This window comes from Peromyscus californicus, unplaced genomic scaffold, assembly GCF_007827085.1.
Source record: "Peromyscus californicus insignis strain IS unplaced genomic scaffold, ASM782708v3 Scaffold_10__1_contigs__length_136768540, whole genome shotgun sequence".
In the NCBI taxonomy this organism is placed as follows: domain Eukaryota; kingdom Metazoa; phylum Chordata; class Mammalia; order Rodentia; family Cricetidae; genus Peromyscus; species Peromyscus californicus.
The window spans coordinates 13,564,298-13,590,761 of NW_026294391.1; the positions used below are offsets into that span (position 1 = coordinate 13,564,298).

The window sequence follows — 26,464 nt, forward strand, 5'->3', positions numbered from 1 at the left end:
GATGCAGACTCAAAGTCATGGTGCTGGCCTGTTAGTCATATAATTAGATAAGAGCCCAGGGACTCTAGATAGCCATGCTATTTTTCTGTTATACCATTTCAGCTCTAAAACATCCAGCAGATGATCAGGGGAGGAGAGTGATCAGGCTGTCCAACCTCCAGCCTTCTTTGAGGCTGTCCATCCTCCAAACTTACCTTGTGTTGCAACCAGAATGCCAAGACAAGCTGAAAGCTTCAGAAGGGAAATGCATGTTGGTGGCCGCTTCAGGGCACCCCTCCAATAGCTTGGCCACATGCCATGAGTGCGGTCTACTGACAGGGATGTTTCTCCTACAGCAAGAAAGAGCCAGGAAGTCAGTGCTGAAATCACTTCCCAAGTGACTTCCGTCTCTACCCCCTCCTTCCATTCAATGAGCTAGATTATCTTCCAAGGAGTTAATGTAGACATCTAAGTGTTCTCCTTAGCTCCCCTACTCAAATTTCCTTCATCCAATGGATGATTCCTGGAGACATAAAATGTCAGCTTCAATGGAAATGTTTTGTTCATAAGCATATCCAAGTATCGCTGGGCGATAGTGGCACACACCTTTAATCCGAGTACTTGGGAGGCAGAGCCAGGCAGATCTCTGTGAGTTTGAGGCCAGCCTGGTCTACAGAGTTCCAGGACAGCCAGGACTGTTATACAGAAAACTCTGTTTTGAAAAACCAAAGTGAACAAACAAAAACATATTCAAATACATACATTAATGGTAAATGTTACTATGATTGATTGATAAATAAAATGCTGATTGGCCAGTAGCCAGACAAAGTATAGGTGGGACAAAGAGAGAGGAGAATTCTGGGAAGTGGAAGGCTGAGGCAGAGAGATGCTGCCAGCCGCCATGATGAGAAGCAGATGTTAAGATACCAGTAAGCCATGAGCCACGTGGCAACTTATAGATTAATAGAAATGGGTTAATTTAAGATATAAGAACAGATAGCAAGAAGCCTGAGCGATTAGGCCATACAGTTTATAAGTAATATAAGCATCTGAGTGATTATTTTATAAGTGGGCTGTAGGACTGCAGGGGATTGGCGGGACCCAGAGAGAAACTCTCCAGTTACAGGTAAACACACAGTAGATGCTCAATAATATTTGTGAACTACACAAGAGGTGCTGACCAATGAATAGCAAGCCTACCTGCACTTGTCTTTGAGGGAATAATATTAATATGACCAATCTTCCCATTTTTCTCTACGAAAGGAGGTAAGTGGTTGAGATGCTTGAGCCAGTCAAATTTTCATTAATTCTCTAAGTATTTATTGAATGTTTACTATATGCCTTCTAAAATACATGTAGTTATGGGGGTATAGCCATGAGTCAAATACAGTGTATACCCCTGAGAGCGTGCTGATTCATGAAAGAGACAGAACTAATTGAAATAAAGTATCATAAAATGGCCCTAGAGACTGAAGGTTAAGATGGACACAGGCACACATTAGTGAGATACTTGAACTTGCAGGCAAAGTCATGGCAAAGATTCCAAACACTTGTGAGGAGAAAAAGGACAAAGTGGTGATAGGCTAGGGTGACAGAAGAGATTGGCTGTTTAGCATACTGGGGCAAATGACTGGAAACAGGTCTGAGGTGAAGGCCCCCAATAGAACCAGAGGGTCTGTCTGGAGCTAAAGCCTACAACTGCAACTCTTACATTGGCTTTTTTATACAAGACCATTCATGTCAACTGGCACACTTCACATGATCAGATGCCACCCCTACACATCAGAAAGATAACCCAGGACGTGGTAGAACTAGGAGATAAAGAGATGACTGATTGGGGGGGGGGATAGAATCAGAAGAAGGAAGACATATAGATGAGAGAGCAGGGGGGAGAATACAGGGAGAGGGTGCAGAAGGGCCAGGCAGATGCAACAGACAAGAAGTGATGACAGACAGACAAACAAATGTCAGAAGGGAAGACACTGTGAGAAAGCTTATAGAAATATACAGTGGATGCTAGACAGATGAATGACACCATGGGGCAAACAAATACTAATTAAGTAGATAGTGGAGAGATATTTAGATGATAGATTATTTACTCATTTATTCATATGCCCATATTGGGCACTGATGGTACAGACAACTCCTGTTGTCAGAAAGCTTGATATCCAGTGGGATAAATAAATTCTCTTCCTCCCATGAGCAATGGCAGGCAGAGTCAAGAGGGAGGATTGCAGCCTCTCTGGAAATGCAAAAATTCTAAAGATTCAGACAGCACAAGGTCAAAGCCTAAAAGGGTAGTCCTGAGGAGCAGGCCTTGCTGGAGGCATAAGACTGAGTGATAATAGGCCAGACACGGACAATGAAAGATATAGGAAGAAGGGCAGAGAAAGTTACTTGTCAAACACCAGGGCTATAGATCAGCAGTAGTGGCTAAAATTTGTGGTGAGGCCCCATCCTTATCGTCACATTGTTCTGTCATGGAACACTGAGTACACAGCAAGAAGGCTGAAGGACCCAGAAAGCACTTGCCCTGTGCTTGGCTGGAATATCACACCCAAAGCTGTGGTTTTGGGAGACCTTCGCTGCTACTCTCACCCAGCAGTCATGTGGTTAAAAAGTACTTACCAAGCGTTTCCCAGTTGGAGGAATGTGTTAGGTCTGCATACATCTATTATATCTGATGCTTCTAAGTACTGAGACTGTAGTATGAAAGAGGAAGCCTATGCTATTTTGGGTCCTTCTTTCCATATCCAGGATTTCTGAGCTTCTTCTGAGTCCAAAACATGAACTAGTTAGCATTGATCTTCCCAATTATGTAACCCACTATTTGTTCTCTTAAGTATTCTTTTATGAGGTATCATTGGCTTGTTTGCCCCCTCCATCTATCTACCATCCTTCCCCTACTTTCCTCCCTCCCTCCTCCATTTTGTTACCCTTATAGAGTCACAATTCTTCTTCTAGAATCCACTGCTACTACCTTTCAATTCTAGTCCATGCCCTCAACAGTGTGTCTGAAGTATTATGTCCACTTGCCAACGAGCATATTCTTGTTCTATTTCCATCTATGGCTTTTAGATCCTACCAGGTTAAATAAGAACAGAATAGGATGGGAATTCTCTACCACTAAATCTCCATTTCTTACTCTGTCCTGTTTCAAATATGAACTGGATCAGACTTTCAAAGTCTTTATAAGCTGTATCACACCACAGCTTGATCTCCCTGCTCGAACCACACTGTGTAGCTAGCTCTGTTCTTTTCCAACTCTGCTTTACTGTTGTTCATTTTCTAGTATAATTTATCCCAGTGATTGGACTGCTTTGGTTTGAATCCCAACTCTATCACTTACTAGCTTTTGTTGCTGTCAACAAGTGACAACTTCTCAGAACTATCATTTCCATAGCAGTAAAAAGGAGATATTCTTAATGGTTGTTAACTTGTGCATCTTTGTGGACATGAGACTCTAGATATTGTACAAATTAAAGTAAATAAATATGTACTGCTAGAGTCATCTCCTCCAGGGAGCCTATCTTAAGTAATGTAGCCCTCATAATTTAGCCCATCATAATGTGCTGTTTTGTATTGCTTATCAGCATTTCGTGTATATTAGCTTTGTCCTACTAACTATATTAAGCCAGTAAGCTATAAGAAGAAAAACTCTAGCATTTTACATGTGTGACTCTAAGAATCAAGCCATCTGAGCTACTGTTTTCTTGAGAAACGGAAAAGTGCTTCTCATCTGGCTAGGTTATTACGGGAATCAGAAGCAGCATTCTCACCTGCCTACGCTATTGTGGGTATGAGAAGAAGTATTCTCATAGCATCCTGTAAATAGTCCAGTGATTTACCAAGTGGTCAGTAAATACCATGGAGTACAATATTGGCTATTAGCTCAACTTGTCCTTTTAGATGGCTCAGGGCACTTCCAACCAAGTGTGCCTGAGAAACTTCTGTCAAGTTTCTGCTACACTGCTCCCTTGCCACACTTCAAACAGTAACTGATAAAGACCCCTTGGTCTCGAGAGTTTCTCCAGGAAATAATCCCAGAGGAGATAGAGGAAGGGAGGGAGGACTCTGGAGACACTAGAAAAAAAAGAAAGACTGGGAGGAAGAAAATCTCAGCAGAGAAAACCGGAGCCAGACTGAGTCCTATTATTCCTAGTTTAAGAAAGAGAAGAAACACTCTATAAGCCCAGTGCCTGGTCTACTATCATTTGTGAACTGTCCTAGACTCAGCCCATACTTGTATTCAAACCCTAGTCGTGTATCCTTGCCCAAGGCATTTTTTGAGGTATAGATTATTACTTGGGGCAAGGGGACTGGGCTTGTATGCTAGACAAGTACTCTACTACACCGCCGGAACTTGAGTTGTATATTTATATATTCTTTGTATGTAAAATGGGATGATGACCATCTATTTCTCATGAGCTATGGTCTGGTATAAATGATGCAGTTCCATGTGTGGAATTGATTAGCATAGTGCTTGATACAGACATCTTATAAACTTACAAAAAAAATACAACAGGAGCCTCTACTGAACACTGAAGCTATGTCAGGCATGAAGTACCTCATGTGTATTGGCTGGTTTAATCCTCACTTCATTGTCATGTGTAAGAACTATTATTGCCCCCACTTCATCAATGAAGAAAGAGAGGTACAGAAAGCTGAAATTATTTGCCAGGAACACATTAGCTAGCAAGCAGATCTATGGTTAGAACTAGGATCAAAACTCAGATCTGGGACCAGCAAGGTGGTTCAGTAAGGATAGCATTTGTCACACAAGCCAGATAACCTAAGTTCAATCTCTAGAACCCACATAAAGGTAGAAGGGGAGAGCCAAAGACACAAAGTTGCCTTCTGACTGCCACAAGCATGCCTTGGTACACAAACACTCGCATATGAGTAATAAATTGGAAGGACAAAATGAAACAGGTCTTCAAACATTTTCTAGAATACCATGTGATCCCTTCTGCCCCAAGGGTTCTGTCTCATAAAGTTTACATACCTAAGGCTTAACATAACCATACCTCAAGAAACAGTAAGAAAAAGGAAGTCTCGGTGGTTCTAGATCTAAAAATATCCCCTCCAGTGGAGAAGGGGGAGGATGGGAGGTAAGTAGTATAAGACAAGCCCAGGCATCAATTATACAGCCCCTCCCCAATACAGGGATGACTAGAACTCTCATCCTTTTCCCTAAAGCTGGTAGGCACTATGACTGAACATATTCTATAACTCATTATCATCAAACGCCTTTCTTAGGAACAAAACCAAGACACCAAAGAAATACAGCAGGAGGAGGAAAAAGCTGGAAACTGTGGCTGTACCTACCATGGGAGTTGCTCAGAGAGGAGAGGTGTCTTATGAGAGATTGGAGTATCCAGCTAGTTCACAGTCTCAACATCAACCACTCCAGTGTCTTCTCTTAGCTGAGGACCATCAGCCCTCCACTTAAGACCTCCCTGGGTGTGAGGCCAGCAGCCCAAGATCCTAAGTGTCATCCAAGCAGTTCATGTGGATGGCAAGCCACAGCTCTCAGCCTGCTTGGGTTTTTCTGTGGCCACAGCCTTAGGGAGTGTCAGCCAGTGTCAAGGGCTGGATAAGAATTAAGACACTACTCCAGGAACCAGCCAGCGCCCTAGTGGCAAAGAGAAGGAGGAAAGGCAGTTCCAGCAGCAACACTCCCTACCCCCACCCCCAGCCCGTTCCTGACTCCTACCTCCTCAGTGCCCTGGCCCATCCCACCCACAGCTCAGAGACCAATAAGGAAGCTGGGCCCCTGGCCACTGCTAGAACTCAGGAAAGGAGCAAGGAAATGATGTTTGGGAAAGATAAAGCGGGTGTCTAAAAAGAATTTTTAAAAATACACGTAAGTGAGAGAGAAAAACACCCCAGATGCATACACTTAAAAGAATTCCTGCACTTCCTGGACTGAGTTGACCCCACCCAGCCATCTCCGCAGGTCCTCAGGGCCCCAAGAAAGGAAAGCTCAGCCTGGCTTAGCAGCCTCCAGGTCCAGAGAAATGGTACTATAAAGCTGGGGACCACTGACTTAGACATTTTTCAATGTAAAGGTCCTTCTGAGATACAAAAGTTTACAAATATTCCAGTCTTTCACTTTCAAGAGGCAACCGAGCATCTGTTCCTTTCCAAAGAAAACAATTTCACACCAAACACTCCAATGACAGAAAAGGAGCAATGCTAGAATGGTGGCCCTTGGGAGCATCCCTGGATCAGCCATTAATTTACTCTCAACTCTGGCAAACATCCCTTCTGTGAAAAATCAACATGAACTCAGTTGTCATGAGTGATCCCTGTACCTATGGCATAACATAGTGTAGAGGTGGAAGATCCAAGTCTAATGTTCATACTAATATCCTTACTGACCAGTATGCTGACCAGAACCCAGAACATTCTATTACAAATTTGTTATACCCCTAAGCCCAGGCCCAGGTAGCAGAATTTAATTTTTCTTAGGGATGTCAAGTTAGGGCTTTCCCGTCATAATTAACTTGATCTCTACTACAATTTCCCTTGGCCTCTGGCTTCAATTCCGGTAATTTATGGTCCCCATGAGGGCTTATGCAAGCTCCCTCAAGACAAAAAGTATGCTAGGGCCTTTCCTCTCAGGGGAAATTAGTCCCTTCCTCTTGCATTCCTCTGTACCTCACAGAAGTTTATCAATTTATAAAAGTACTATTGTAAGGCTAAGTTTATAGGGAATATGGATCTGACTTGAAACCTTGACTTCACTTCACATAGACTTTCTTGGCCTAGTGAATGTCACAGAATTTCAAATTCCTTGTGTATAAAGTACAGCTGGCATGCAGCAGGCACTTCACAAATGGTATACATGTGTTATTAAGATTAAGCTTAACCAAAGAGTACAATGAACACAGTGCTATTAGTAGCATGAAAATCGGTTTTAATCCAGACAGGGATGGATGAGAAAGGTTCAGTTAAGAGAAGGCTCAAAGCCAGACTCTCAATCAGCACTTGTCAACCTTCACTGGGCATATGGGTCATGGGGTGCCAGACTCTGATTTAGTGGATTTAGAACAGGGACAAGGCGATGACTTTCTACAGAGCTTTAGAGTGATCCTGTTCCTGCTCCTGTGATAACGACATAAGTAGCAGCATACTGGCAAATAATTGCTCTTCCAAAGGGAAAAAATTGCAAGGAAAAAAATAATCTGTTCTCACTTTAATACTCAGGCTTGGGTGCCTAGTCTTTCATTCTCTTCTGTTGCCAAATACCTTCCTCTTTTCATTTAGCAGTGCTGGCCTATGCAAGTGCTTATCTGATGATGCTTGTTGAGCCCCAGGTCTGAGCAAAATAAAGAGCAACTATTTTGACGACAGTCAGAGTCTATGGTAGGCCAGCTGAAGCTGAGGATGGTGAGTAAAGGTAGAAGCATATTCTTGGCATTGGCTAAGGTAGGGAGGCAGTGAAGATAGGAAGGTTGGATAGTCCCCAGATGAGATGATTAGCAGGTGGGCACATAGGCAGAGAAATCCTTGGGCAAGGGAAGGTAAGATAAGAACTTAAGCAATAGTTGGACAGTTTGGAATTTTCTAGAGGTTATAGAAAATGGTGAGCGATAATGGTTGCTTAGCTGAATAGAGTAGCCGATAATATGATATTATCTCCTGTGCTTGGAGCAAGGCACTTCTATTTTTAAGAACTGAGAAGACAAGAACTCAGCCTGGGGTAGGAGGATAGTAGATATGTGCAGAGAGAAGTGGCAGATCATTCAGAAGATGTTTCCCCAAAGAGTCCTTTTAAAGATGGTTGTGAGGGGAGGGAAACAGAATAATTCTGGAAGGAGCTAATCTCCAGCTACCCTAGTCAGCTGTGGAGTCAATATATTTTTACAGCACCTCCTGCCTTTGTTTTTGGTTCAGTAAACCCCTTTAAAGACAGTGGATAGGAGATGACAATCAAAAAGGGAACCATGGCTCTTTCCCACCCAGGGCAAGAAGAAAATGTGACCCCTATTATTTGGGATTGTGGTCTGGGTCCTAATGCAATGTGGACTCTTTCCTCTTCTGAAAGTGTTTGGATAAGGAGAAGCACAAAAGAGTGACCTTGATTAGCTCTGTTTACTTTCTGTGGCTCTTTTAGCCACCCCACAAATAGTACATTCCACCTTCTACACATGAAGAAGCCCAAGCATATCCTGACCCACTAGGCAGGAAGAGAAGCCTACAGATTGGTGGAGGGGGGTCAGGGCAGTGCAGAACAATACATGGCTTGTTTATCTGGCAGAGAAGGGGAAAGCCTTGGTCACAATGGAGGGACACAGAGCTCTGAACACCTTTCCCTACTAGATAGCTGGCTGGGGGACATTGGAGCCTGGTGATCCAGATACCCTTTATTATTAAAGACTCAATCAAATGGGGGAATACAAGAGTGTGTGTGTGTGTGTGTGTGTGTGTGTGTGTGTGTGTGTGTGTGTGGTGTACAATTTAATTTTTCAAAATTCTTTTTATTGTTTGAAAATATCCAACATGTATATAATATGCTGTGATCATATACATCACCCATTCTCCATTCCTTCTCCTCCAATTCCTCCCCCTTTCTACCCACCATTATTATTCCCTCTAAATTTCATGTGCTCTTTTTTTTCAAACCCACTGAGCCCACTTGGTGCTGCCCATATATGTATGGAGGTAGGACCACCTACTGGGGCATGGGATAGCATCTTAGGGGCTACATCCCTAAAGAAAATTTATTCTCTCCCAGCAGCCAACAATTGCAAATAGCTCTTTACCTAGAGGTGGAAATTTGTTGCCTCCTCGCACATCCATGCTATACTTTTGGCTGGTTTGATCTTGCACAGGTCTTGTGCTCCTGTGAAATCATGTGTATGACTGCCCTGACATGTCTAGACAACATTGTTCAGCTATTGTCATAAAGTTGTTTATTTGGGTTCTCTCAGATTTTTAAAAAATTCTTCTCTCATACAATACATCCCAACTGCAGTTTTCCCACACACTTTCTGCTTAGGACTATCTTCATTGTATCCTGTATATCTGAGTGTGTTGTATTTACATTTTTCATTCAACTGTAGTAAATTTTAAATTTCTTTGTTATTTCTTCAATTATCCATTCACTATTCAGTAGGATATTGTTCAATCTCCATGACAATGTATATTTTTGTGGTTTCTATTGTTGTTTTGTAACTAGGCTTATTCCACTGTGTTCAGACATAAATCCACACACCTATGGGCATTTGGTTTTTGACAAAGAAGCCAAAACTATACAATGGAGAAAAGAAAGCATCTTCAACAAATAATGCTGGCATAATTGGATGTCAGTGAGTAGAAGAATGCAAATAGATCCTTACCTATCACCCTGCACAAAACTCAAGTCCAAGTGGATCAAAGACCTCAACACAAATCCAGTTACACTGAACCTGATAGAAGGGAAATTGGGGAATAGTATTGAATGTATTGGCACAGGAGAGAACTTCCTGAACAGGGTACCAATAGCATATTCACTAAGATCGACAATTAATAAATGGGACCTCCTGAAACCGAAAACCATCTGTAAGGCAAAGGACACTGTCAATAGGGCAAAACAGCAGCCTACAGAATGGGAAAAGATCTTCAACAACCCCACATCTGGCAGAGGACTGATCTCTAAAATTCATAAAGAACTCAAGAAACTAGACATCAAAAAAATCAAATAACCCGATTAAAAAGTGGAGTACAGTGCTAAACAGAGAATTCTCAACAGAAGAATCTCAAATGGCCGAGAAACACTTGAAATATTCAACATCCTTAGCCATCAGGGAAATATATATCAAAATGATTCTGAGAGTCTACCTTACACCTGTCAGAATGACTAAGATCAAAACCACAAAATGACAGTTTATGCTAGAGAGGATGTGGAGCAAGGGGAATATTCCTCCATTGCTGATGGGAGTGCAAACTTTGTATAGCCACTTGGAAATCAATATGGTGATTTCTCAGAAAATTGGGAATCAATCTACCACAAGACCCAGCTATACCAAACTTGGACATATACTCAAAGAATGCTCAATCATACTACAAGGACATTTGCTCAACTATGTTCATAGCAGTGTTATGCGTAATAGCCAGAACCTGGAAACAACCTAGATGCCCCTCAATGGAAGAATGGATAAAGAAAATATGGTACATTTACACAATGGAGTATTACTCAGCTGTTAAAAACAATGAAATCATGGAATTTGCAGGCAAATGGATGGAACTAGAAAAAAATCATCCTGAGTGAGGTAACCCAGACCCAGAAAGGTAAATATGGTATATACTCACTCATAAGTAGACATTAGCTGTAAAGGATAACCAGGTTACAAACCACAGACCCAGAGAGGCTAGGGGTAACAAGGAAGGCCCAAGTGGGGACACATGGATCTCCCTGGTAAGGGGAAATAGAGGAGATTTCCTGGGTGGACTGGGGATGAATGAGCATGGGAACTTGAGGGACTAGGTTGGAGGGGGAGAGTGCTGAGAGAGATGACTGGAAAGGGGGGCTCTATGGGGTTGAGTAGAAGCCTGATGCAAGGGAAACTCCCATGAGACTACAAGGATACCCCAGCTAAGAATCATAGCAATTATGGATATGTAGCCTGAACTGCCCATCCCCTATGATTAGATTAGTGACTACCCTGGTTGTCATTGGAAAGCCTTCATCTAGTGACCCATGGCCAAATATTGGTCTGAGCTCGGGGAGTCCTGCTGAAGAGAGGGAGGAGGGATTGTAGGAGCCAGGGGCGTCAGGGAACATCACAAGAAAACTCACAGAAACAGCTAGCCTGGCTCATGGGAACTCACAGAGTCTGAACCAACAACCAGGGAGTCTACATGGGACTGACCTAGGCCTTCTGCATATATGTGACAGCTGTGCAGCTTAGTCTATTTGTCAGACTCCTGGCAGTGGGAGTAGGGACTGTCCCTGGTGCTTTGGCTAGCTCTTGGGAACCTATTCCTCATGCTGGATTGCCTTACCCAGCCTAAATACAGGGGGAGCTTGGTCTTAGGGCAGCTTGAGATGCCATGCTTTGCTGATGCCCATGGAAGGCTTGCCCCTTTCTGAGTGAATACGGATGAAGGGTGATTTGGAGGATAGGGAGGGAATGGACCAGGAGGAGAGGAAGGAGGAGTGGCTGTGGTCGGGATGTAAAATAAATAAATTCAAAAAATTAAAACCACTTTATCTTTCACAGGTCCATTTTATTTGGGGGGCCTCATACATGCAAAGCACTGGCCCTATTACTCAGGTACATCATCTGACAAGTTTTTACTAATGGTTCTAGCACTGAGAACTGGTAGTTGCTGTAAGATCAGATCATGGGTGGAAGAATAAGGAGAAAATTTTAGAGGAGGCATAGCAACAGAAAAATGAGGCATTACACTGAGGTCACTATCAGGGCCATGCTCAGTGGGTTGAAGATACAGAAAGTCTGCATCAAGGACCAGGTGCACAGCTGTCCAGCAGCTAATACTTGTATATGGTATTTGTAGTCAAAAATGAACTTTCATAAACATGACCACATGAAACCCTCACAATGACCTCATAAATACTACTTTAGAAAAGAAGAAACTTAGAAGAGACTTAGACTGTCTTGAACATAAGTCTTCTAGCCAAGTTTCTAAAGTGTTTTCCCCATAAACAGCAATTTTCAGAAGTTTTTCTAAGACACTAGCATTAGCATCTCCTGGAATTGTATCAGAAACGATTTCTTTCTTAATTTATTCCTATAAATAAATAATAAACCTATAATAAATTAAGAAAGGAGTTTCTTAAGCTTCCGAGGCCCCACTTCAGAACTTCTGAATGAGGAACTGGGAGGAGGGCACTAAGCCATGTTTCTACAAGCTCTCAATGTAATTGTGGTACATGTATGCATGTTCAAGCTTGAGAGCCTTTACTCGACCATATATTCTGGAACAAATATTCCAATTCCTGTTCAAAGTACTGCTGATGGTCCCTGGCTCCTGCTGCTTAGACAGATGTGGAATGGTGCCCTCTAAGGTAGGCTGAGAGCCTCCCTTCTGCTGTCAGGGCTAAATACATAACAGACAACAGCTGCTTGAAAAGTTCTTGGCCTCTGGGGGTAGGAATGGACTTTTCTATGATGAAGAAGGTTTCAGAACTACAAAAGCAATTTCTGGGTCACAACTGTTTTTGTCAGAGGGACATATGGGCTGACAAGCAATTTCCATATATGAGCCTTCCCTAGGAGGCCTCGCATGGCTGAACCATATTCCGTGTAAACTCCTGGGAATTTTTGCAGTCTGAAGTATTTATAAACTTATAGTTCATTAAGCTTACCATTTCTGTGATTTTTCTTTCTTTTTGCAGCTTTATAAAATTCAGTAGACAAACATAGCTTTTACACATTTATGGTATACATGATGATTTACATATGCAAGCATTAAGTGATGTGTAAATTATGATCATTAATACATTTATTACACAACACAGGTAGAGTGTGTGTGTGTGTGTGTGTGCGCGCACGCGCGTGTGTATGTGTGATGAGAACATTTAAGATCCAACTTAGGTCTCCATGATGGCACATACTTTGGCAGGAATTTCTTAAGCTTCAGACCAACCAGGGATACATAGTGAGATCCTGTCTGGAAAAAAAAAGTCTACTTTCTTATAGGAATCTCAAATAACAACAAAAATCCCCAGGACTGCATAGGTACACTGCTGATACTTTGTATTTCTGGAACTTTTAAAATATTTCTTTATTTTTGATATTTTAATGACATCATTTCCTTCTTCTCTCTCTCCAAACCCTCCCATGTATACTCCTTGCTCTTTTTCAGATTTACAAAACCTTTAAGGAATACTAATGCTGTTTCCCCAAACAGGAAGGTATTCTATGAAGCCAGCATTTTCCTGCAATATAAGAACATAACAACAACAACAAAAAGAAAACTATAGACCACGTGCCATCATGAACACAGACACAAAAATTCTCAATAAATACTTGAAAGCTACATATCATGGCTCAGGTTGGTTGTATACCAGGGATATAAGGATAATATACCTAAGTAAATGTTATAACAAACAAATACAGGAAGAAGTGAAATTATCTCAAAAGATACAAAAAAGGTCTCTAATAATGTCTAATATTCCTTCATGATAAAAGTCCTAAAGAAGCTAGAAATAGAAGAAACACACCTCAACACATTAAGGCTAGATATAATAAACCTATAGACAACATTATACTAAGTGAGGAAAACCAGAAATCATTTCTGAGAGAGAGAGAGAGAGAGAGAGAGAGAGAGAGAGAGAGAGAGAGAGAGAGCAGACAGAGGGTGGATGCCCACTCTCTCCACTCTTATTCTGTATAGATGCTTGAAATATTAGTGCAAAATGGGCAAGAGAAAGAAATTAATGGGATATAAATAAGAAAGGAAGAAGTCAAATTATCCCTGTTTACCGATCAAATTATACTATATTTATGAGACCTTAAAGATTCTATAAGAAAAAATCTAAGATATGATCATTTCAGCAAAGTGCCATCCTAATAAACTAGTAGATTGTCAGTAAGTCATCAAAAAAACATTCTGAGAAAGAAATCAAAGGGAAAAAATCCCATTTACAATAGTCTCAGAAAGATAGGAGGAATATTGTGAAAATGGCTATATTACTCAAACTTGTCTAGAGTTTAATGCAATTCCTTTTGAAATTCTAATGACACTCTTCACACAACTAGAAAAACATATCCTAAAATTCATATGGAGGCCTATAAGATCTCAATGAGTCAGAGCAGGCCAGAGCAGAAAGGGTAATGCTGAAGCTATTACAATACCTGGTTCAAGTCACACTTCAGAGATCTAGTAACACAAACAGCAAAAGCATTGCACAGAAATAGATAAATCGACTAACATAATAAAACAGAGGTTGCAGAGGTAAACCCATGCAGCTGCATCCATGAGATTTGACAGAAGTGCCAAAAGCAAACATAGAGGAAAATCAGCCTCATTGTGCAGGGAAAACTAGATATCAAGAGAATAAACATTTATCGTGGGGACATAGATATAACTTGAGACCACTACAGTAAGTAAATAAGCCATATTCAGAAAGACAAATATCAGATTGTCAAATGTGGAATCTAGACTAACACACACACACACACACACACACACACACACACACACACACACATACACACACACACACATACACACACACACACACACATTAAAGTAGGAGGGAGACTATTTGGGGGAGGGAAAAGACTAACAGAAAAGGGGAGAAAATAAACTGAATGAAACTAGAAAGTGAAAGAAAGACAAATATCATGTAGTTTCTCTCATATATAGAGCCTAGATTTGCTGTATACTTTGTATACAACAGAAAACATAAACACACACACAGGAGAGTAAATGTGAGCAACCATAGGTCTTATTGTATTATCTTCATACATTCTTATAATTTCCTTTAAGATCTTTGTCCATCAGCTAAGGACCAAGCATCCTGTGTATTATCCCCAGGAAAGGGCCCCATCCCCAACATGACTTCTCCCCTGCCTGCTGTCCTGAGCACCCCACCAGTTAGTATCACCCACTTCTGCTGTAACCCCAGGCTCTGCTATGTATGGATCACCTGTAGAACCATGTGATCTTCCTACAGACTTCTGAGGACCTTCAGTGAGAACCTTATAACTCTACAGAAGGTTTATATGATAGCATGCACAAGACCTGTACAAATTCAAGCTAGACAAAATTTCAGAAGAAGTAGGCATAAAGTCCCACCCCTAACCAAGATGATATTTGCAACTGATAACTGCTAAGCTGTTATGAGCACTTGCTGCTCTTGCAGAGAAGCAGAGTTCTGTTCCTAACATCCACATCAAATGGTTCACAACCATCTGTACTCTAGTCCAGAGGATTTTGTGTCCTCCTCTGGACTCTGTGGGCACCCACTCTCCCCCATATGCAAATAAAAATAAAATATTTTTAAAAAAATCTGAATTTGGCACTCAATCCTCAAATTTTTTGATGGTATTTGGAAGTAGGGTCTTTTAGAGGAAGTTAGGATTAGATACAGGCATGGAGAGCCATAATGATTTCATCAATCTATTTATAAAATAGGGATTTTAAACTACAAGGCTTACTCTATTTTGGAATGTAATGATCAATAACTTACAGAGTACTACCAGCAAGACTTTCATTTAATCTGAGGTAGCCCTTTAACAGAAGAAATCCCCACCTTGAGAACTATATAAAAAATTTATTTTCTTTATCAATAATCCCCTATATGATATCTATTATAGCACAAGAAATAGACTAAAATAGTACCTGACCATAAATGTAAGGGCAAAGAAGAAGAGAGCCCAGAATGAGTACCAGACATCTTAGTATTCAACCTGTCACCAGCATCAGCAAAGAAACTGTGGTTCTATATCAGATGCTTTGTAAAATATCCTGATTTTTGAAAGCAATACTTATAGAAGGCAAATCATCCAAATTATAAGAAGATGCATATAATAAAACAAGAACCTCCCACACTCCTTCAAAAATGTATTCACCAAAGCAGCAATGTGACACAAGATTAAGAGCATAATTTCAGGTGGATATGGTGGAACACACTAGTCCCAGCAACTTGGGAAGCTAAGGAGGGAGGATGGTAAATTCATGGCCACACTTGGTAACCTCCTCACTCCCAATAAAAAACAGAAGCTCCAGAGTAGCTGGATTTATGTTGAGGTCGACAGTTGATTGGCTTGATCTGTTTGGGAGGCATCCAGGCAGTGGGACCAGATCTTGTGCTCATTGCATGAGTTGGCTGTTTGAAACCTGGGGCCTATGCAGGATTGTTTGGCTCGGCCTGGGAGGAGGGGACTAGACCTACCTGGACTGAGTCTACCAGGTTGACCTCAGTCTGTGGGGAAGGCTTTGCCCTGGAGGAGATGGGAATGGGGGGGGGGGGGTTGGGAGGAAGGTGAGGGGGACGGGAGGGGGGAGAACAAGGGAATCCGTGGCTGATATGTAGAACTGAATTGTATTGCAAAATAAATTAAAATAAATTAAAAAAAAAAACAGAAGCTCTAGAACCAGAGTGTCTAGAGTTGAATCCACCATCTTTAACTATGCAGCCTTGGCTCCACTGTTTAACAGCCCCTCTTCACTTACATTATCTCTAAAATGAGAATTATAATAATGAAATACAGAAAGCATATTATAATACTGCTTGAAATATTGCTGTTTGTATTTGACAATATATCTTGGAGATAATTTCATATATTAAAATACTTTTTCAAAAATTTTAATAACTGCAGTATTTCATTGAAATTTCCATACCACACAAATAATGAATACTGAGGTAATTTCTAACTTTTTGCTAATAGAAACAATGCTGCAATGAATATCTTTGTATTTCATCAAATGTATATCTGATCACATATTTTAGACAAAGTTCTGCACATAGAACTCTGGATCTTATGTGACTTGGGTAAGAAAAGTCTGTTAAAATCCAAAGAAGTCCCCCCTTTCCCTTTGCTACCTGTGGCAGCTGAGAGAGCTGACCCTGTACCTGCCCCCAATCAACGGCAGCACTTGGGAAAGTGGGCCCTGAACCCTGCCTGGGCAGCACAGTGGAGCTGACTCTGTTGATAGGGGTGCAGATGAGCTGTCCCAAGAATGTGAGTATGGGATATCTGGCACTGCCCCTCATCTGCCATATGCTCCCCCCTCCACCCCACACAGCCTGTAGCAGGTGGGAGAATGGGTCATGAGAGTGGAAGAGCTAGTTCTGCCCCTCTCCTGGGCAGCACAGCAGAGCTGATCCTGCTGGTGGAGGCAAGGGTGAGCCTGCCCTGAGGCCATGAGAGTGGGAGAGCTGGCCCTGCACCCCTTGTCTGCCATGTGGCAGCAAGGGTGAGGGAGAAAAGCCTCCCACCCCACCCCTCACTACCTGTAGCAGGTGAGAGAGCTGACCCTGATGTCACCATAGCAAAAGAGCTGGCCCTGCCCCTCACCAGCTACAGAACTTGGGAGAGCGAGCCTTGTTCCTCACCTGGGCAACACAGTAGAGCTGGCCCTGGTGGTGTATGTAGGTGTGGGTGAGCTTTGAGAGCAGAACTGGCCCTGCCCCTTGCTGCTTACTGCATAGGGTAAGCTAGCCAGGTTGGTGCTGGAGAGCTAACCCTGGTGTTGAGGATGACAGAGAGCTGACAGGCTGACCAACCAGCAACCACCCAGGCCCAGAACCAGGGCTATGAGTTGGCCCATCCCAACAACCACCCCATCTATGATATGTCGGAGCATCTGAAGGGGTCAGTCCTCCAGACCCAAAGCTACAGGATCTCTATGACACAAGTCAATAATAAGATATCCAAGAGGAGTCACAGTGAGGGCCCAGTATCGACAGTGTAGCAGAAACCAGAGGCCTCGAACCAGACCACTGACTCATTGCAATGAACACTTACAAGTAAAGATGTACTTGTCACACTATAGCTTCCACAATGAGATTTTTCTTTTCTTTTAAATTTTATCTTGTGGGAGAAAGTTGTAAGGGCAGAGGGCAGATGCGAAGGGATGGGGAGATGAGTGGGATCAAGATGCATGATGTGAAATCCACAAAGAATCAATAAAAAGTTAAATTAGAAAAAAGTCCGAAGAGCTTCTGCAATTTGCACTTCCACCAACAGTTTGTTAGCGCCATGCTGCTCTTTAAATCGTCAAGTGCGTCATCTCAGGAGCTCTTTAAAATGCACATTCTGCTTGAGCAGGTCTGAAACAAAGCTGCTTTGCTAACAAGCTCTCCTTTGATGCAGATGTTGCTGGTCTAAGGCCCACATTTTGAATAGTAAAGTATTAGAGTGTATATTTCTTGGCATTCTTGCCAAAACTATATATTAAATTCCCAGAGTTTTTGCCAGTCTGATATATGAAAGTTCTATCTTGTTCCTTAATCTATATTTCTTTAATTATAATGAGTTCCAGGAAAGCCTACACTGCAGTGTGAGATCTTGTCTTAAAAAATTATGAGTGTGGTGGAATATCGGTCCGTTTATATTTATAAGCCAAATTTCTTTTGATTTGAACTGCCTCGTCTGCTGCTTTTTCCTCTGTAAGATTTTTTTTGTACACACTTTTATTTTCAAGAGTTCTTCATGTTTAAAGAGAACAGCTGCTTACCATATACTTTGGAGAAAATACAAAATCTTTTCCTCTTTTTTTAAAATATTTGCTCTTTACTTATATATTTTTGTAGTGCTTTAAATTTTAATATTGCATGGTCAAATATAAGCTGCTCTCCCTTATGACTCCCAAGTTTTGTATTTTGCTTTAAAATGTCTTTAGTATTACAAAATAAATTCATATACTAAAAGTCATATACATTTGTCCCTGAGTATTCATGAAAGATTGGCTCTAGGATACCAAAATCCATAGTTGTTCAAGTCTTCTACATAAAATGGTATAGTATTTCCATGTAACCTGTACACATCTTACCAGATACTTTAAAACATCTCTGGATTAAATATACTATCTAATGTAGTATGAGATGCATGCAAATAGTCATTTGACAATATCATTGTGAGAATCATGGCAAAGAAAAAAAAGCCTGTTCAGTATGGATGGAACCTTTTACCTGAATATTTTTGATCTGTGATTGGTTGAACCTATAATTGTGGAAACTGTAGACAGAGAACAACTATGCTAAATGGCGTTTCTGAATGAACTCTCAGACTCAATTATGGCCTATTAATCTGTTTCTTCACATACCAGTATCAAAGTATTTTAATTATTATAGTTTTATAAAATATTTCAACAAGACTAGTCCTGTTCTCCATTATTATTCCTTTTCTCTCTAGACTGCTCCTGACAAATCTCATATACATGCTTTAGAATCAGCTAGGGCATGCTTGATTGTGATGTGTCTTGGAGACAACATGAGGTTGAAAGTCATAATTTGGATAGACAATTCTAGGAGTCATCAGTGGGCATGAGTTCATAGATTAGGACTGGGTCTGTGATGAAACCCTAATAGGTTTTAAGGTTCTATTCTTAGATCAGCAACATTACCATCACCTGAGAATATATTGAGCCTCTATGAATCAGAAATTCTGGAGAGAAGAGAGTGGCAAAATGCATTTCATAATCATCTGGTAGAATCAAATGTGCACTTAAGCTTTAGGGTCATTACTTTGGGCTACACAGTGGCTCAGAGACAAATTAGAGGTTCAAGGTAAAGGAGAGAAACAAAGAGAAAGAATTCTTGTAATAATTAAATGGAAGAATTTTCCAGAAAGTGTTCAAAAGTATTCATTGTTGTAATGAAGAAACTAATAATCAAGTACTGTTTCTAAATGGTTTATGTGTAGTGTGTTATTTATTGTATAATTCTATAAGGTAGAACATCTTCGTTTTATAGATAAATTGTGGTTAAATAACTTGCTGAAGGTCATCCAACTGATAGATGACTTGATCACAGCTCTAATATATACAAGTGGTAAAGTTCCTTCCCCTACTTTAATAAACTGATGAAAAATATTCATTGGACAACAAAGATAATCTTGATGATTTTATCAATCATGGAACTAACTATACAGAGAAGATACAGAGAGAAGAGTTTTGTAATGTGAGAGTGTGATTGGGATAATGAGAAAATGGGAAGTGAGAAAATGAGACAATCAATCTAAGAACATTTTTGGAGAGTTCTTAAAGAGGTTTCATTGTGAAGAAAAAGACATTATTAGTTGTAAGAATATGAAATCTAAGAATTTTTTGAGAGTTAAAGAGGTTTCATTGTGAACGAAAAGATATTAGTAGATGGAAGAACATGAAATTTTAAGAAGATTGTATTTTAAGAATGAAAGAACCATCTGCACAGATTTAAGTGAGATTCAGATTAATTTATCTTGATGGGTGGAGGACAATCTTTATTTCTAGTCTCTCACCAAAACACCACACAACTGCTATATACTTCCCCAGTTTCCAGCTGAATCCCTCTCTCCATTCACCCATCCATCCATCCATCCATCCATCCATCCATCCATCCATCCCCCCATCCAAACACAGACATACAGACATACACACAGACATACACACACACACACACACACACACACACACACACACACACACACACACACACATCCCAACCTTACAGCTTCCTAATTTATGTTTTTGTTTGTTTGTTTTTGTTTTAAACCCTTAAAGAAAGAACTGACTATAACTCCGAAGTCACTGTTTATTGCTCTTTTTCTTCAGCACTTACACTGAATTAGTTACCAGGTGGTGGTTTTAATCCCCTTACTAATTCATCTTGCCCACTACAGTATTCACTATTCCTTTCTCTGTATAAGGAATCATGATACATAACCAGCCTACATCCAATCAAACTCATTCCAATATTCTACAAGTGCCAATTCCATTCTTGGCTTCACACTGCTAACTAAGGAAAAATTCCTTCTGTGAGTCTCCTATAGATTGTTCAAACTTTCTTGTCACTTCTCCTTAATTTTACATGGGCTTGACCTCTTTAATATTCCTCAAATCTAGATTACTCTCCAGCCTATCTTTACACATTCACACAAACCTTCAAACCAATATCCTTGAGGTTTTTTTTCTTCAAACGTAGTAGTTTTCTTCCTCAAATATTTGAAATTACTTGATGCAGGTATTATTTATCTCAATAAACACCAACTTCTTTGCTCAGCCATTTTATTTTCTATTGTTTGTTCTTTGAAATTTTCTTTTTTTCTTGCTTGTGTGTGTGCTAGTGTCTGACGAGGTCAGAGGCACTGGATCCCCTGCGACTGGAATTAAACATTGCTATGAGCCACCCAACTTAAAAGCTGGGATCTGAACCTAGGTCCTCTAGAAGCAGTAAGTACACTTAGAAACTAAGTTATCTTCCAAGCATCTGTTATTTGATAATTTGATACATTATCAGATTTATTCAGATTATTCATTATATAATGAATATATTATATAATGAATAATAATATATTGATAACGAATATAATTCAGATTATTCTCTCCCACCACCCTCTCTTACTTCCCTCCCATTCATATCAGCTATATATATTATATCTCTTTTAACTAGAATATAGGGCTAGGACATACTCTTCCTACCTGTTTCTTACCATACTGTTTAAAATACATGCTAAGTACTCAAAAATGGCTTATAAATAGAAATCATGTGATGAGAACTTGATGTAGAGATCTTTTATAAATTAATTTTTGGAAATTTGTTTTTAATCACAAATGCAATAGGATATATATGCTCATTATCAGGAACTGGTCTAGCACTCTTTCATGAAGTGCCAATTTATTGCTTACCAGATACCTGTCAGGTGAGAAGCATTGATTTTTTTGGTTTGTTTTTTTGAGACAGGGTTTCTCTGTGTAGTACTGGCTGTCCTGGATCTCACTCTGTAGACCAGGCTGGCCTCGAACTCACAGAGAACTGCCTGGCTCTTCCTCCCAAGTGCTGGGATTAAAGGCATGTGCCACCACTGCCCAGCCTGAGAAGCATTGCTTTTAACTGCCATAAAGGCAAGACTATGTGATGTTTAAAAACTTCCACAGTATTTCTATTTCTACTTAGTACCTATAGCCTATATTTAAAACCCAAGTCCATTGCTCCAGTTCACAAAACATAGATTCCTTTCATTCATTTTTACTTTTAACCAGATCTCCATTGTTATTAGTTGAATTATGAACATTATTTTTATACATTTGATATAAAACTCAAATTAAGAAAATAGGTGACCAATGAACATATTTCTATCCTAAGAGAGATGTACAGATCACCTTGGGAAGGGGAAACAGAGGAGTTCCTGATGAGTAAACAGAGGATGGGGGTGGACAATAGAGGGGAGGAGATGGAGGATGAGAACATGAGGGAACGAGATGGTTGGGCTGGGGGAGGGATGGAGTAGGAGAGCAATGAATGAGATATCTTGATAGAGGGAGACATTATGGGGTAAGGAAGAAATCTGGTGCTGGTGAAATTCCCAGGAATCCACAAGCATGACCCCATCCATCTTAGACTACTAGAAATAATGGAGAAGGTGCCTGAACTGGCCTATCCTGGTAATCAGATCAGTGTGTACCTTAACTGTCATCATAGAGCCTTCATCCACTAACTGTTGGAAGCAGATGCAGAGATTCACAACCAAACACCAGGCCGAGCTCCAGGAGTCCAGTAGAAGAGAGGGAAGAGAGATTATATGAGCAAGGGGGGTCAAGATCATGGTGGGAAAACCTACAGAGACAACTGAACCAAGCTCGTAGGAACTCATAAACTTTAAACCAACAGCTGTGGAACTTGCATGGGACCCGACTAGACCCTCTGCATATAGGAAACAGTTATGTAGCTGGTTCTGTTTGAGGGGCCCCTGGCAGTGGGATCAGACTTCATCCTCGGTGCATGAGCTGGCTTTCTGGATCCCATTACCTATGGTCGGACACCTTGTTCACCCCTGATAAAGCAGGGAGGGGTTTGGTCCTGTCTCAACTGAATGTACCAGGCTTAGCTGTCCCCCCATGGGAGAACTTCCCCTGTTGGAGGAATGGACGAGGGGTGGGGGGAATGGTGGGGGGGGGTTGGAGGAGGGCTGAGAGGGGGATCTGTGGTTGGTATGTAAAATAAATAAATAAATAAATAAAAACATTATACTGTTTTTAAGTAAGAAAAAACAGATCTCCATTGTTATTAGTTGAATTATAAACATTATTTTTATACATTTGATATAAAACTCAAATTAAGAAATAGGTTACCAATGAACATATTTCTATCTTAAGTTTAGTGTATAAGTACAGTTACTATGATTATAAAGAAAACGTATATTTGTGTTCCTGAAATAGACAAAGGGAGATGAGATGCCACTGAGTGCTGTATTAACACTCATAATTATGAATCTTGAATCTTGTGCTCCAAAATGAATTGCTGTTTGACATCCATAGAAAATGATAATAGGAAGAATTATGACAAAAGTACATAAGGTTAATCAACAGGTAATTAATGGGCTCTGAAATATGCACAATTTAAGTGTTTTCCTTTATTGGCATTTATTATTTATTATTTAGAAACTCTGCAAACCAATCTACTGGAATACATTTCCGTATTAAAGGTACCTGAAATGAAAACATGCACATAGAATGTGAATTAGCTTTTTATGATACATATTAGACATATCACTTAAGAGAGGTTTTGTTCCACCGACGCAATAACCCACAAATGATAAGATGTCAATTTTTCCAATGATACCTGGTCTAAAATATACACATGTACACAAACACATTCTTTGGAGGCAATCTAAATCTATTGGGAGAAATGACTATATTAAAAACCATGTTTTCAGTATCTCCTAATGCACACATTATTAAACAGAACACATCCCAAAGATACAACAGAAATGCAGAACATAAGTAATAAGATTTTGCTACTGACTGAGGCTGACTTAGCCTCTGGTCAGAAAAAGAAAATGCCTTCACCCAACAGATGTCTTATAATGTAAGCACCAGCAATCATACTGGTTCAGTTGTTAAGTAGTCTCTTGCCTAGAACCTCAACTCTAACCCATCCAAAAGCCAATTAACTCGGTTCATTCTGCTGTGGAGAAGAGCACTCTGGGTCACGACAAAGCTAAAGCCTGAGTAACACACAAGGAATCAATTAGCACCTCAGACTAATTTACACTTTCACTCTGGGCTCATACAAGGCTGCTGCTGAGGATAACCTTCACAGAGTGAGGCAAGTGAGAATACATGCACAGCCTAAGGATTTGTAAATTGATACAAGGATTTCTGAAGAACTCAGCTAAGTATTCAATGTAACGTTTTTGAAAATATTACGGAGACAGAAGTAGATAAGTACCAACTGATGTGGCTACAGAGAACATAGTAGATATGAAGCCAGACACATTTGGCTGGAAGGGAGTGGACATGTCATCTCATCCATTCCTTTGGAACTAATCTCCTCACTTGTAAATCAAGGAGGCATTCATCCTTATCACTCAAAAGACAGGCATGACAATCAAATAACATGATGTACTTGAGAGCTACTAGTATTGTAATTGATCCATATTAAGTGGAAGAATAGAGAGACAGAGCTAACATTTACAGAGAGCCTATTAAATTTAAAGTGATCTGAGTTCTGGCCAATTTTCGTTAATATTACATGGGAAAGTTCCTTGGGAAAACCTTTCATTCTACATTCAACTGTTTAAGGACAAAATTCTCAACACCTTTAAACCAACTGTTGGTTACAGACTGATGTAGCATAATTTCAATGAGTTACAGAATTAGGATAGTCTTGGTAACTAGAATTTCAGCAATGTCTATATAAGGGGGGAAGAGATGGGTACACACACAGGTTATAGATTTGAATCTTAGCTCTAATAGTTATTAGCTATATGGCCTTAGACAAGTAACATTCATTCTGAGCCTTGGTTAAGCTTTCATTATTGTGTTCTATGATGTTACAAGGTCTCTGACAAAGCAAACATTTCCTGTCCTTGGATATAATTCATAGGTAATACAAAGCTACTTCTTAGTCCAGCTGTGACAAACTAATGGCCAATATCAGTGTTTATATGATACAGAAATTTTTATGATGGAGGTTTTCTGCTGCTTCTCATAATTCTTCCTGTTCTGGAAGATTCATTATAATGGCTCTTCTGAATCATATATAAAAGATTAATCATTCTCCCCATTGCTTCATGAATATATTCTCCTATTCTTCCTTAAACTTTCCGTTATTAAACCTTCAACCTTTCCAGAAAAGACAAGGTAACAAAGAATCACATATACACAGAAAATGAGAGGGGTGGGGGCAGTGTGCTGGCTAGTTTTATGTTAACTTGACATAAACTATAGTCACTAGAGAAAAGGGAACCTCAACTGAGAAAATGCCTCCATAAAATTGGGTTGTAAGTGGGGGCTGGAGAGATGGCATAGTGGTTAAGAGCACTGACTGCTCTTCCAGAGTACCTGGGTTCAATTCCCAGCACCCACATGGCAGCTCACAACTGTCTGTAACTCCAGTTTCAGGGGATCTGACACCCATGGCAAAACACCAATGCACATTAAATAAAAATAAATAAATTTTTTAAAGTTGGGTTTTAGGCAAGCATGTGAGTCATTTTCTTAATTAGTGATTGATGGAGGATTGCCCAGCCCATGGTGGGTGGCGACACCCCTGGACTGTTGGTCCTGTGTCTACAAGAAAGCAGGCTGAGCAAGCCATAGTAAACAAGCCAGTAGGCAGCACCCCTATGTGGCAGCAGCTCCTGCCTCCAGGTTCTTACCCTGTGTGAGTCCCTTCCCTGATTTCCTTGAGTGATGGACTACAATGTGGAAGTGTAAGCCAAATAAGCCCTTTTGTCCTCAACTTGCTTTTGGTTATGGTGTTTCATCACAGCAATAGAAACCCTAACCAGAACAGGCAGGATGAGGGAGACGGAGGGAGAGAGGGAGACAAGGAAAGAGGAGAGACAGAGACAGAGAGATAGAGACAGAGAGACAGAGATTACAAATGAAAATTTCTTAATCTCCTATAACCTGTACGCATCAAAACTAGTCTGAACTTTTTCCAAAGTGCTCCATTCTCTCCAACAGTCTCAGGGACCGTAGGAAGTCTCTTCTTGAAGCACAGAGGGACAATCTCATATAAAGAACCTGTGCTATATGGAAACTGTTTTATATGATACTTAGATAATGAGAAGGGAACTTGATTTTTATGTTCTTTCCCTAGAGGAAAAAAAATCAACTTACCCTGTGTAACTTCTCAAAGACCATTCAAAGATATACATTAACTTTATACTTAGGAAAATTGAAAAATATTCTGCATCCTCATTACAGGAAAAAGGGGGAAGAATATATTAAGAATATATTGCTGCATTAGGAGCCAGAGACACAATCATTTTTAGCTGCATGGAGATGCCAGAACAGCCAACTAATGCTTTCCCTTTGATTAGCTGGAAAGCAATCAATGCACTCTTGCTAGATTGGTGCTTTCACTCAAAATAGAAACTGGCCTGAAGTCCAAAAAGCTGGTAGCTCAGAGACAAATTCCCCAAAGGGATCTTGACACTTGCTCTAAGATCCAGAGTTGGCAAGCTCATCAAGGTTTGGGCTCATAAGCTTTGGGCTTAAAGAAGCTGTTAAATTATAAGGAAGCATACTCGACATCTTTAGGGGTTATATACTTCTTCCATTTAGTTAAAAAAAAACACTTTCAATGTTCAAGGCTTGGTTCATTTAGCTATGTTTGTGAAGAGATGATTTCTTAATTAAATTTTTCTTTTAATTTCTGAATGTATAAAATGAATACGGAAATCATGCATCTAATTCTTAAGGGGTGGTACTAAAATATTATCAAGACTCTTGCTCTGGGAAAATGGAGATGAATTTTCCTATTTTTTGATATTATATATAAGTAAAACAATCATTAAAACACTCTTGTCTAACTTTCTCTGATACCATTCATTAAGAGAAAATATTTGCAAGCATATACCTAATGAAA

At 40.2% G+C, this 26,464-nt stretch overlaps 1 protein-coding gene across 2 annotated transcripts in view; it reads right to left on the reverse strand.

Moving 5' to 3' along the window:
* Positions 1–26,464, reverse strand: part of Shroom4 (shroom family member 4) — a 209,228-nt gene that overhangs the window by 52,320 nt on the left and 130,444 nt on the right. Inside the window, exons 1-2 of one of the 2 annotated variants that reach the window (XM_052750629.1) lie at positions 5,308–5,601; positions 195–329 (exon numbers count right to left, since the gene is read on the reverse strand). In XM_052750629.1, the coding sequence (XP_052606589.1) occupies positions 195–250 (56 nt within the window). In that variant the 5' untranslated portion in view covers positions 251–329; positions 5,308–5,601. Of the gene's footprint in view, positions 1–194; positions 330–5,307; positions 5,602–26,464 lie in introns of those variants that run through there. The other variant, XM_052750606.1, reaches the window with a different exon arrangement.